Genomic DNA, 14664 nt, shown 5'->3' on the forward strand with positions numbered 1-14664 from the left:
AGAAACCTATTACCAAAGCACATTTCAAGGCATCAATGAAGTTATAAATATTAGTCAAATTCATACCATCATCTTATTTTTGTACAGTACCATTTCTACCATTCCAAATAAATTAAGACATAATTTGCTCAATCTTTTTAATGAATGTAGTCAAACTTGCTGCAAGTATCAATTCAAACTGATAATCGTTCATCTTTCCTTCTCAATTTTCCACTGTAAACACATTTTACACCATAGAATTTACAAATACTGTATGCAAAGTAAGTTTGAAGTTAGGAAAATATTCTATTTACAAACAACAACACACTTCTTCAGGCTGATGAGAGCTTCCAATTTTACCATTTTACTAAATTACTAATAGATTTGACAGTAAGTAGTGCAGTTATTTTGAAAACAAATATATATATATATATATATATATATATATACTGTAAAACTTAAATGAAAATGTTGTACATTTTATAGCATACTGAAAATTTACATTGTGACAGTGATACAGAAAGACATAGAATTTTGCAGTTCAGAATTCATTTTTACAGCATGATTTTACTATGATTTTTTACAAGATATTGTAAACATGTTGCAAATTTTATTGCAATTTGCTTTACAACTTTACTGTAAAATTAACAGTATTTTTTAAGTCTAGCTGTGGCTGTGATTGATGACTAACTGATAACATCAACAGCCGGTTTTGAGGCAACATTGATTGATGATCCATCCTTTATGCAACATAGAACCACATTGACAGCATCTGTAAAATAAGGACAATTTATTGATACATTTAAACAATAATTTTGATTTTTTCTTCATATTATTTTAGATATCTATTTATGACACTGCAACTAAAAATAAAAAAGCAATTATAATAATAATTATTATTATATCTGCATGTGCTAAGCAATATATGGGGGTGAGAAAAAATTCTACAATTGTATACTATAAAGTAACTTAACACAATTGTAGGATTTCCGACCTTATAGGAACATTTTGGGAGAGGAAAAGAATTCTCACCTAAGGTAGCCCAAGGCTCGAACCCTCGCCTATCGTATTCTATCAGCCGACAGTACAACGCCTTAACCGTTCGGCTATCTCACCCACCTGGGAGCACTTTTTCTTTCATTTTTGGCCCACTTAATTTAGGTATTCGTAAAAATGTTTCATTTTGTTGGATAAGAGGTTCAAAATACGCTGATCACATAGCACTATTTAGCAATTCCATTTTAAATTAGACAAACTTGCTTGGCCTTTGTTCTGTATTTTATTTCTGAATATGGACTAGGCCTCAGTATTTTTTTCTGTGTCCTGTCAAAAACAAAATGTAAAACCAGTGTGGAATGTGGTCCTCTATTTTTTTTCTTCCTGACTCAAACTCAGTCAAAATTAGTTTGAGATGCTCAAAACTTAAAAAATTTACATTACTAGTATTATGCACTCAATGATATATCTTCACCAATTTTAATAGCTGAGCATACAATTCTTCAAACAAAATATTTTTTGTTTAACAAAATTGGAAAACCAAATTTGTGACTATTTTTGCATTTTTCTCACAAAATAATAACACACTGGTAACAAAAGTTATGTATATTATAGGGGCAAGGAATCCAGTTACTACACTGGAATTTCAGTGACTCAAGACAAGCACTATGTTATTTATGATAAGGTACCGCTAGAATGTACCTCATTTCTTAACATACATAATGAACCTCTTGTCTTGTACTGCTACAATGTACCTCATTTCTTAACATACATGATGAACCACTTGTCTTGAATCACTGAAATTTCAGGGAAGTAATTGGATTCCTTGCCCCTTTAATATATATAACTTTTGTTACCAGTGTGTGGTCATTTTTTGAGAAAAATGAAAAACTAGTCACAAAATTATCAGGGGGTGTAGTACCACCTTAAATTTACCAAAATTTCCGAGTCAAACTTTTAAAAGAAAACATAGTGTACACCTCTGCCAGTTATTGACAAGAGCCTGGAATCAAACTATAATATGCATCTTTAACAGTGTTCGAAATAGGGCTGGTCAGCCGGCCGTTGGCCTGTAACTTTTTGGCCTGGCCGGTAACTTTTCTGACTGGCATCTAGTTGCCGGCCGGTGGCGGTAACTTTTTAGGTCAAGCCCGGCTGGCCTGTAACTTTTTGAGGCATATTTCGAACACTGATCTTTAAGCTTGAGTGTTACAAAGATCTCTGTCTGTATACAATCGCACATTATGGACACAATGCATTAGATGCAGAATGCGAACAACCAAATCAAAGTTTAAAAAGCACAGCGACATAATCCGGAGGTACACTATTTTCCCTCCATAAGCAACAGGGGAACATGACGGACGGAGTCGGTACTCATTAATTCTACCTCATTGGTATAAACTTACTCTTGTCATCAGCACCAGAGTTGTAACCGCCTGATTTACAGATTTTGTGAATTTTCACAATTGCAAGAATAGCAGCTGAAAATATAACACAACAAAAACATCGGTCATAAATTGAATACACTTTAATTACCTTATCATATTCTACCATCATCATCATAGAATCAATCAATCATCATCATATGTCAATCATCATCATCATCAGGCCTATATATTTCTTGTGGGTAGGGTGGAATTTCCAAAAAGTGGACCTTTTCCTAAATATTAATTCACCTAAATGCAAAAATCACTAACCACCCTCAAAATTAGGTAAATTATTACACTTTTTCTTGAAAAGTGGATCTTTTTGACAATTTTTATCACACATAGGTTTGATCATCATCTGCATAATCATAATCATCAGGAAGCTATTTTCAATATAATTTTAATTATATTTCACAACTTATCAGAGATGAAAACTTACCTGGCACACCCAGAAGCACAGGTATACCTATGCTGACAATCAACTCTACCTGGTTCAGACCAAATAGTGTCCATTCAGCTTCCTTATCATCTGTCGTTTGTGGTGTAGTAGTTTGCTGACCTGATGTGTGATTAACAGTAACACAGAATGTTACATTAAATGTATAGTTCTGTGGATTGTTTTATGTTTGGTAATATCATATCACTTCATATCAAAATGATATATATGGTATTGATCATTGTTTGAGAACATTCTGGATATCTACTGTTGATATGGGTGTTAAACACAGGTATCCTTGCAGTCAGTAGTGATGAAGCTTCATAATGTTGCTTCACTGAAGCAGGTCACATGATTGCAAGCCAAAATCCTGGGCATCTTCATACAGCAATATCTTAAATTGGATGCCCAAGTGGGTCACAATGTGCAAGAGTGCCAAAAAAACGCCTCTTCGTGCTTCGTTCTCCCGACGGTGGTGAAAAGATGAAGTAACTATCTACTGCTGATATGAGTGTTGATGAAGTAACTATCTACTGCGGATATAAGTGTAGATTCTCTTAGATGAAGTAGCTGTCTACTGCTTATATGAGTGTTGATGAAGTAACTATCTACTGCTGATATGAGTGTTGATGAAGTAACTATCTACTTCTGATATGAGTGTTGATGAAGTAACTATCTAATGCTTATCAGTGTTGATGAAGTAGCTATCTACTGCTGATATGAGTATTGATGAAGTATCTATCTACTTCTGATATGAGTGTTGATGAAGTAACTATCTAATACTGATACAAGTCTTGATGAAGTAACTATCTAATGCTGATACAAGTCTTGATGAAGTAACTATCTACTGCTGATATGAGTGTTGATGAAGTAGCTATCTACGTTTGATATGAGTGTTGATGAAGTAGCTATCTACTGCTGATATGGGCATTGATGAAGTAGCTATCTACTGCTGATATGAGTGTTGATGAGGTAGCTATCTACGTTTGATATGAGTGTTGATGAAGTAGCTATCTACTGCTGATATGAGTGTTGATGAGGTAGCTATCTACTGCTGATATCAGTGTTGATGAAGTAGCTATCTACTGCTAATATCAGTGTTGGTGAAGTAGTATGTACTGACAATAGCATAGGCAACTAAACAGTAAACAACATTAAAATTAAAGGGGTCGGTGGACAATTTCTGAAAATGTGATGCAAAACATTTTTAAAGATTATTGATAAAGTAACTATCTAATGCTGATGCGAGTGTTGATGAAGGATGAAGCAACTATCTATTGCTGATACGAGCGTTGATAAGTAGTTATCTACTGCTGATATGAGTTGATGAAGTAACTATCTACTGCTGATATGAGTGTTGATGAAGTACGAGGGACGGTCAAAAGTTTGTAGAACTCGGTATGCTACTTTGTCGCACGGTATTGAATATGGTCTCATTTGAAAGCTTGTTCCTTCAAAACATTACTGCAAAGATATATTTTTGCATCACTGTATATGGGTAGGACACTCTTCAGAAGAAGCCTACCTCCATGAATTCACAGGTACTACCAGAAGTGAATACAGGGTCATCATGGAAATTTCTCCCGACGGTGGTGAAAACTCAAATAAACTTTAACAAGGTACAGTTGTTATAAATGGTAATGAAGTCCTTGGTATTCAACAGCAACGAAATGGTTCTTAGAGTTCAAGAATGGAATGAGCATCCTTGAAGATCATCCAAGGTCCAAAAGACTTGCTGACGTCATCACTAATGATATACGTGCTGGTACAGTGGCATTGATAACGAATAAAAGCCAAATAAGAAAGACGAGATAACCACAAAATATGACAACTCTGATGAATGTGTTTTCAATATTAATCCATTAACATTTGGGTATTCCAGGGTATCTTCTAGATGGGGTCCCGGAATCTTCATGGTCAAAATTGATACCAGTTGACATATTCAGGTCCACACCTTCTATACACTTAGATTGAGGACCAAGGCAAGTGTAATCTATATGTGGCTAAAGGTGATAAGGCATACATTAATCAGTGGAATTATGAGTGAATTTAGTGGAAGCACCTGGGTCTCACATCCCTAAGAAGATCATCACTCGGTCAACGTAGTGCAAGGTCTTCATCGCTGTTTCTGAGATCCAGGGATAGTCTTGATGACAGATCATTTGCCAAATGAAAGTACAATCATAGGCATATATCATAAAATTTTGATAGCAAAATTGAGGCAAGCCATCATGTGAAGAAGGTTGATGGTAGGGATGTGGCTGTTCTGGGATTGTGTCCTGTATGCTATTCTTAGTTTGTCAAGCTGCCATTCTCGACAGAGGGGTCAGTTAATTAAAGTAACCATATTGTGGTTTAGGCATGGCCTTCAGTTAGTGAAACCTATTTTAGAATTTTAAGTCCTACCTTCATAATATCAGGTTTGCTGGTGATCAATGCTGGTGAGCCTTCACTGAAGAGTTGCTCAAGGAGCTATCGGAAGACTTCCATTTTGTTGACATAGAAGGTTTCAAGAAAAATTGCGACGGGTACATTAAGGTATGTAGTGACCATGCTCAAGCGAGAGATAGAAAGAATTTGGCTAGTACTCTTTCAAGTATCTTGTTCTACGAACTTATTGACCGCCTCATACCTATCTACTGCTGATATGAGTGTTGATGAAGTACCTATCTAATGCTGATACAAGCATTGATGAAGTAACTATCTATTGCTGATACAAGTGCTGATGAAGTAGCTATCTACTGCTGATATCAGTGTAGATGAAGTAGCTATCTACTGCTGATATCTGTGTTGATGAAGTAGCTATCTACTGCTGATATCAGTGTTGATTAAGTAACTATCTACTGCTGATATGAGTGTTGATGAAGTACCTATCTACTGCTGATATAAGTGTAGATGAAGTAGCTATCTACTGCTGATATCAGTGTTGATGAAGTAGCTATCTACTGCTGATATCAGTGTTGATTAAGTAACTATCTACTGCTGATATGAGTGTTGATTAAGTAACTATCTAATGCTGATATGAGTGTTGATGAAGTACCTATCTACTGCTGATATGAGTGTTGATGAAGTAACTATCTACTGCTGATATGAGTGTTGATGAAGTAACTATATACTGCTGATATGAGAGTTGATGAAGTAGCTATTTACTGCTGATATGAGTGTTGATGAAGTAGCAATCTACTGCTGATATCAGTGTTGATGAAGTAGCTATCTACTGCTGATATGAGTGTTGATGGAGTAGCTATCTACTGCTGATATGAGTGTTGATGAAGTAACTATCTACTGCTGATATGAGAGTTGATGAAGTAGCTATTTACTGCTGATATGAGTGTTGATGAAGTAGCAATCTACTGCTGATATGAGTGTTGATGAAGTAGCTATCTACTGCTGATATGAGTGTTGATGAAGTAGCTATCTACTGTTGATATCAGTGTTGATGAAGTAGCTATCTACTGCTGATATGAGTGTTGATGAAGTAACTATATACTGCTGATATGAGTGTTGATGAAGTAAAAATCTACTGCTGATATTAGTGTTGATGAAGTAGCAATCTACTGCTGATATGAGTGTTGATGAGGTAGCTATCTACGTTTGATATGAGTGTTGATGAAGTAGCTATCTACTGCTGATATTAGTGTTGATGAAGTAGCAATCTACTGCTGATATTAGTGTTGATGAAGTAGCTATCTACTGCTGATATTAGTGTTGATGAGGTAGCTATCTACTGCTGATATCAGTGTTGATGAAGTAGCTATCTACTGCTAATATCAGTGTTGATGAAGTAGTATGTACTGACAATAGCATAGGCAAGTAAACAGTAAACAACATTAAATTTAGAGGGGTCAGGGGACAAGCGTATTTCGTTCCAGTTTTACTGGGACTTCTTTTGTGCGCACTCAAAAAAATTCTATTTCAAACTATTTAAGTACCAAATGAAGGTGTGTCTTGCTATTATATGGAGCAGCGCATGCAAAATTGTGCAATTTGATCCTTGGTGTTTTTCAGGCCAAAAAGAAAGATACAGAGGGCAATTCATTTTTGCTTTTATTATGATTTTAGGGGGTCCAATAGTTATATTATTATTGATGATCTATCTATTGATAATAGGACATTAGCTAAAACATATTAAAAAAAATATGATAAAGCAGCTATCTACTTGTGTTCAATTTGGTACAAAATTTAAATAGGTTGGTGCAGTTTTCTACACTCTATGAATCAAGTAAGGTTTTACCTCCTTCAGTAAGTGTGATTTGTGGAGGTGGTGTAGTAAGAAGATCTCCAGGCCCTGCGTTATCTGTAGGAAATAAGAAGTACAAGCAATGATCAATGACGTTTGAAACAACTGGTTGGTTACTTGTTTACAAGATTTCTCCTTGTTATACATATGCAACAATTTTGATTGCTATTTTAGTGTCCTCATCAACAGTGCACTTGAGTGCATTATACAGGGTGTCCCAGAATGATCTATACCGGGAAAGTTTTATTTTTCTAGGTATGAAGGGCATTATTAATGGTGATATTGTTTTAAATTCTAAGATCTACATATATTTAGCTTTCTTAGAAATTTTAGATTTTAGAAATTGGATGTTTCTAATAGACGTTACAGGATATTGCGTAAAAATGTTGAATTTAGGGTTTTCACAAATCAACCTATTTTGAAAATCTGTAAAATTACCATGTTATATGTACTTTTGTCCTTACTTTCCTAAATAGTTGATATCTATCGATTATTTATGATGTTATGAAGTAATCCTTGTATGGAATAAAGGATTTGTTACGCTTGTGTGACCTTATACTATTGTTTCTTTGTTGACAGTTTTGAAAGATAATTACTGCGTTGTCCGAGTTTCATAATTTTAAATGCCGGCGAAGATGGATTTGTCATGAAAGTATAGAGAATGTTTGTCCTTAGTGTCGTAGAATTTTTTTATGTCCACAGTATATTGGCAAATCGACAGCTACGTAACGGAGAATATTAAAATTAACTGCAGGTGATCCTTGAGGAAGTTAAATTCTATGTAATAATGACATTTTTGGGTAAAAATTGTGGTAAAAAATATTACATAAAAGTATGTTTTAACCTAGTTATTGAAATGTTTCACTTAATTCCATATCAAGAATTGTTCAATGTTGTACGCTTTACATCTGTGCCAAATTAGATGTATTTCCTATAAAAGAATGTATGATTTCTCCAACGGCTGGACGATGGTGATAAATGTGTCATGATGCCTTTGCGCTGTAAATTAATGTACTTTTTGTCCATTTTCAGTAATATCAATGTCACGCCAAAACGCATCAAGCTATTTCCATGAAAATCACAGAATAAGTAGGTGACATGTGTGCCATTGTATTGCACCTATCAAAATTAGATACACTCTTGACTATATATTTTAAAGATTTTTTTCAAACACGGTATAGATCATTCTGGGACACCCTGTATAGGCTATATAGTCATCTTTTTCTACTTATTGGTTTATCCTATCCACTCCCTCTTGTCCTATCCACTGTGTCCCCTTACACCTCCCTATTCCCAACACGTCCCATCTATTGTCCCTTACATGAACCTATTCCAGACATGTGTCATATCCACTGTCTCTTACACAAACCTATTCCAGACATGTGTCATATCCAATGTCTCTTACCCAAACCTATTCCAGACATGTGTCATATTCACTGTCTCTTACACAAACCTATTCCAGACATGTGTCATATTCAATGTCTCTTACACAAACCTATTCCAGACATGTGTCATATTCACTGATTTGGACATTTTTGGACATTTTTGGACCAAAAAGGCATAAAAAACCTCTAGGGGGGGGTGCATCGCACCTTCCTGGCTACGGACCTGCACACATTTGTCCTTTTTGTCCATTACACTTACCTTTATCATCACATAATTCTCCTGTCCATTGTCCCTTACACTGGCAGGTAAACTGCATTTGGTTTATGACACACTCTCCTCCATGTTGGCATGGGTTTGGATCACATGGAGCTTTCAAATTAATAAAAATAAAGAGTTAGTAGGTGTACAAATCTTCAAATCCAATACTAAAAACTTAGTCTTCCTAAGCAACACCGGTAATGGCATATTAAATTACACCACAAAACAATTAATATTAATCAAAGATAGTCCCCTCCTTACCTAACCAAGCTGATACATAATTGAGTTTGTTTCTGACATCCTCCATTATCAACTTGTGCAATGTTTTGTTTCCCTTGATTCTGCAAATTACTTGAGTGCAATTTTATTTTCAGCAATTTATGCTCCCTCCATTCCCAATATTTATTGGTTCTAACAATGTGGAATATTCACATAATACTGTGCCAGGTTATGTAGGACCTATACTGTATATTTTCATTATTTTTTTTATAAAAATTATTATTTTGTTGCTTGTTAAAGTATAAATCTATGTATTTTGATATGTATTTTAATAAATTAGATAATAAATATAATCTTTATCAATCAACAGGTGCAAACAATCATACATAACCAAAATATTTCAGACCAACTTGGGCAATGAATGCATGTATAGCATGCATTTATTGGAATACCATTTACCTCTTTATTTTGCATTTCGTGATTTAGCATCCTCTTTTTTAGTATGATTCAATAGATATATACGAAAAGAGCTATTTCAAAAATGTCAGTTAATTCATTGAATTGAATCAACTCCTAGCTCTGATAAAATTGTTGACAAGTCAAATCTAATCCATTTCGTTTTGCAAATTGGATTCCAAAAACGAGGAGGGGCAATCATTTTGGGCAGGTCAAGGTGAGGAGAGCAATTTTTGGCAGGCCAAGATGGGGGGCTAGCAATTTTTGACACGCCATTTAGAAATTTTATTGCTCACAATTAATACACAGCCCCTTACTTACATGGTTGAATAGTTGTTAATCCTTCAACAAGGCAAATGCATGATGAAACTACTGTAAACCAGTATATCAAATATCCGCCTGATGTCCAAATGCGGGAAGCCTCGCAAATATAAAAGAAATCAAATGGCTGCTGGAATCCCATCGTGTAATTAATCCATTGTTTGTCATTGAAATTGCATAGGTTATCTGTAGAGTAATACACGATATATAGTATATCATACAGGATATTAACACACAACATGTTTGTATATTATTCAAACAGTAATAATACAGTATCCAAAATATGCATGCAATATTGTAAAACAAAGCGCACAAAATATTGAGAAATTCACAAAATGTTACATGTACATCAAATCTGTGCTATTAAGTATATTTATTACCGGAATCTAGTTCAGAATCTAACCACCCTACATAAATTGCATATAGGCCTATATTATGTTGGACATTATTGCACAGACAAGAGCATGGTGTAATTTTTTAGCATTATAACAAAGACCTACCTTAAACCAGGTTTCTGATTGCAGATAGTTCTGATAAAAATATCCTCACGCCAAGCCTGGGATGTCAAGTGCATCACAATGAAATGTAAACTAGAATATTTAATAAGCAGCTTGCATGGTAATCCATAAAAATATTTTGCAAGAACTGCGTAAATATGAAATAAGAGATGACACAATCAATTGGTACACTCTTTGTTTAATGTCCCATGCTATCAAGGCTGGCTTATGATAAATGTCAATTAGAATGCAGCTAGTAATCTATTATTTCCAAACCCTACCCTCTTAATTGAGCATTTTGCTTGTGTGTAGTTAAGTGAATATCATTATAATGTACGAATACCATATCCTCAGGCATATATGCAAATGCAGATGACACATACTGAAATATGTTTGTTTGTTGAAATTCTATATACAAAATCTGGAAAATGAGGATTAGAATGTGAGTGAGGACTAAAAGGCTGTCCCAACTTCAATGATGCAATTTTATTTTTATTATTGTGTTTGTTATGTTTATGCCATTTTGTTTATGCAACATGGCTTCTAATAATGTATGAGCATTGGAATAGATAGATTTATTATTATTGTAATATGTCTCACTTTGCAAGTACATGAAGGAGGGAGAATGGATGGTATGGGCCAAGTCAGGTGCAGTGGGAGCACAAAGTCTCTCTTTGCATCAGGATCATGTAGGGGTTGGGGTGTGTGGGTGCATTTTTATGTGTGTTGATGAAGTAGCTTATATCTACTGCTATTATTGGATTAAATATATGATTATATATGATTAAACAGCTATCTACTCCAGATATATAGGTGTTGATGAAATAGCTAATATTGGATTAAATATATGATTGAACAGCTATCTACTCCAGATTTGGGTGTTGATGAAATAGCTATCTACTGTAGATGTTGGTATTGAATACGCAGCCCCAGCTATCTACTGCTGATATAAGTGTTGATGAAGTAGCCATCTACTGCTGATATTTGGATTGAGGAAATAGCTATATCTACTGCTGATATAATGGGTGATAAAATAGCTATCTACTGCTGATATTGGTTATGATTAAACGGCTATCTACTCCTGCTATAGGTGTTCATGAAATAGCTTTCTACTGTAGATATTGGTATTGCTTAAGCAGTTGTTATACTGCTGATATAGGTGTTGATGAAGTAGCCATCTACTGCTGATATTGGTAATGAGGAAATAGCTGTATCTACCCTTGATATGGGTGATAAAATAGCTATCTACTGCTGATATCAGTGTTGATGAAACAGTTATCTGCTGCTGATATTGATGAAATAGCTATATATATTGTTGATATAATGGGTGATGAAGTAGACATATACTCCTGATATAGGCTGTGCATCTGTTTGTGTGTGATATTTGTGTTCATGGTGTTGGCTATATCCTCTAATGTTTGCTGAATGTGATGTTGATATTGGTTATGATTAACAGCTATCTACTCCTATATATTTTGATGAAGTAGGCTAAATCTGCTGCTGATATTGGCATTGATGAAGTAGTAACTATCTACTGCTGATATAAGTTGGTAATGTAGATCAGTTGTTTCCATCAGTGATGGCATTTGTCTTCTTGAGGTTTGTAACTTGCCTATAAGTTTAGACCAACAACAATGACAATGGACAACACTTCTGTACTTCCAGTATGGTATATCGTATATTTATAACAAACTGAAGCAGATAAGTTCTAAAAAGTGAGTGGTGTGGATGGTGTTACTTATCCATGAATTTACTTACTGAAATCTTAAATACCTCCTATATCAAGAGGGAGTAGTACCTTGTCAATGGAAGAAGGCAGTTGTATTGCCAATAACCCAAATAACTGCCTGATTTTCAGAAATAGTATACAAATATTGAATGGTTATGAGAACAATTTTAATTGGAAAGAATATTTTCATGAGGTGAAATATGGACTGTTCCATTCAATGAGGCTTTGCCGAGTTGAATGGAACAGTTTATATTTCTCCAGCTGAAACTATTCTTTCCATTGAACAAATCAAATTAATTAATATTTGTTTTATAAAACTCATGTATAGATTCCTTTTCTTCCACAGTATAAATCACCAGGAAACAAAATAAATTTACAAAATATCTAAACTATATTAAATTTTAGAAGCAACACCCGCACCTATAATTGGTGAATCAAGGTGGTCACCACATGTTATACGCTTGTATTTGTCAGCATGTAGCTTTGTGTTAGTGCAATGAAAAATTGACTATTGCACTTGTATGGAGTGCACTAGTCTTTTTGCAGCTGATGCTAAAATAGTAAAAATTGGTCAATCAAATAACATGAACCTTTGTAGGAGTTATATTCAAGTTGGCTTTTGATGCCAGTGACATATAAAGGTTGTGGAGATGTTCATATCATCATCATAGAAGGTTTATTAAAATTGTTATAGCAGTAAACAACACTGATTTGCAACAATTTTACAATAATACACACATATGAAATTTAAGATTAAAAATACATTAAAATACATCCACATTATTTTACATAAGGCTAACAATTTATCAATTAAGAACATCCACACACTCATTTTCAATTATGCATTCAACAACAAGCACATAATACACACCCATACGTATATGCAACAACACATACGCAACATCTATCATTCCTACAAGATCATACTCATTGACCTTACACCTCCATCCACCCTCACCCCATACCTCCACAACCCACCACACACCCAATCTCCCTACCCACACACATACATTTGATAAATAATTAGTTTCAGATTGGAATGTACAAACATAATTTATTGCACAGTAGATATTAAAAATATGTAGTGAACATTATAAAGGTTCATTCCATTACACGACTCCATTCAAATTGGCTCAAATTTGATGTATGGGGCCCGGGTATGGGGTAACTGTGGGAAACTGGAAAGGCTTAAATTTCAAGATTTTCAAATGTCAATATCTCCGTATATGTAGCCAGTGTCTGTCTTTGTTGCAGACAATTTATTCATAACTTGATATTAAAATCGGATGAAAGAACTTCAAAAAACCTCACATTTTATCAGCTAAAACGGAACCATTTGACCACTAGGTTTTTGTGAAATCAGTGCTTTCATAAGTTGTGCCGTGCATGCAGATAAGCGTTGTATAGGTGTAGCATAGTGTGAGTTAACAAATTACGCGACTACGCAACGCAATGAATTGTCACACATGTATACCCCTCTGGTTCAGCAAAAAAATTTCTTTCCTTTTAAATTGCGCCAACAAGTGAAATGGTGAAATAAAATCCCTAAAAAAATCCAGTTGATTTAACACAAAGCTATCTGGGCCAGCATGCATCTTATTAGCCTATACTGGCTATCCAGGCTTGTGCATTTTTATTGTATGAGCTTGGAATGGTCCATGGATTTCCCATGTATTAGCTAGTGTCCTTCACGGACCAATCTGGGTAAACAAACAAACAAACAAACACATCAGGATTTTCTTTGCTTGTATTTACAAAAACATTAAAAAGTACATATAATAATCAAAAAAACTCAATTTCTTGAAAGAAACAATGTCTGGAGTACACAGCCACATTAAATTGATCAATTGGTTTATCAGTTCTATCTAAGTAACTATACATCACAAATAGTGGCAAACCTATCTTTTTCTCACTGCCTGAAGCTACACAAATAATTTAGTACAAGTTTCATGCAGATTGGAGCAACTTTAATTTTGGACCCTTGTACAACTTGAAAATTGACCTTTTTTGGCACATAAATGTACAACCACAGGTCATGTGCACAAAATTTATATTTTTGAGATCCTTATATGACCATACGCTTAATTTGATATGCAAATGAGTGAAATCAGAGCAAGTTTAATTTTTGACCCCTGTATAACCCTATTGGGTCATTTCTGGGGTCATTTTTAAGGTCATAGACTCCAATTAATTCTTGCTAATTGCCTTTTATGTGGATTCAGCAGGTCCAAATTAGTAAAGATACCTAGGTTATCAACTTTTTCTCAAAAATGCTTCAACAATTGTATACAAGCACATATTTGATGAGCACTTTCAAGTCATATTTAGCTTGCTAATTACATTGGTTATCGCTAAATACAATAAGATACAAAGAAGATAATACATTAATATATTACAAAAACCGTGTCCCAAATACTTCAAAAAACAAAAGGCACATTGACTGTGTGAAAGTTTAAAACAAGTCTTCAACCCTCACTTTTTTGATCCATATATTTCAGAGAAACCCTTTTCCGTCATCAGCGGGTGGTAGCTGAATGTTGACTATTTGATCCTCTATCCGATCTGATTATGCAGATATCAGAACTTTAATTAGTACATGACATTATATATATGGAAAAACCAGAAATCCCTCCCCATGTATTACTTTATAATATATGGATGTTTGAGCCGCAGTATCTAATATCAGAACATGATATCATGTCTGTATTAATTAATCATGT

The 14664-nt window shown here is 34.5% G+C and overlaps 1 protein-coding gene across 1 annotated transcript; it reads right to left on the reverse strand.

Annotated features, from left to right (window-relative positions):
* Positions 1–443: 443 nt before the first annotated feature.
* LOC140147767 (uncharacterized) lies at positions 444–9900 on the reverse strand. The gene is made up of 6 exons (XM_072169520.1): positions 9719–9900; positions 8723–8833; positions 7073–7135; positions 2842–2961; positions 2382–2456; positions 444–751 (listed from the first exon to the last, which is right to left on the reverse strand). The coding sequence occupies exons 1-6, from the start codon at positions 9858–9860 to the stop codon at positions 666–668; spliced, it is 597 nt and encodes a 198-aa protein (XP_072025621.1). The 5' UTR covers positions 9861–9900; the 3' UTR covers positions 444–665.
* Between the last annotated feature and the right edge of the window lie 4764 nt (positions 9901–14664).

Source organism: Amphiura filiformis, chromosome 3, assembly GCF_039555335.1.
Source record: "Amphiura filiformis chromosome 3, Afil_fr2py, whole genome shotgun sequence".
Taxonomy (NCBI): domain Eukaryota; kingdom Metazoa; phylum Echinodermata; class Ophiuroidea; order Amphilepidida; family Amphiuridae; genus Amphiura; species Amphiura filiformis.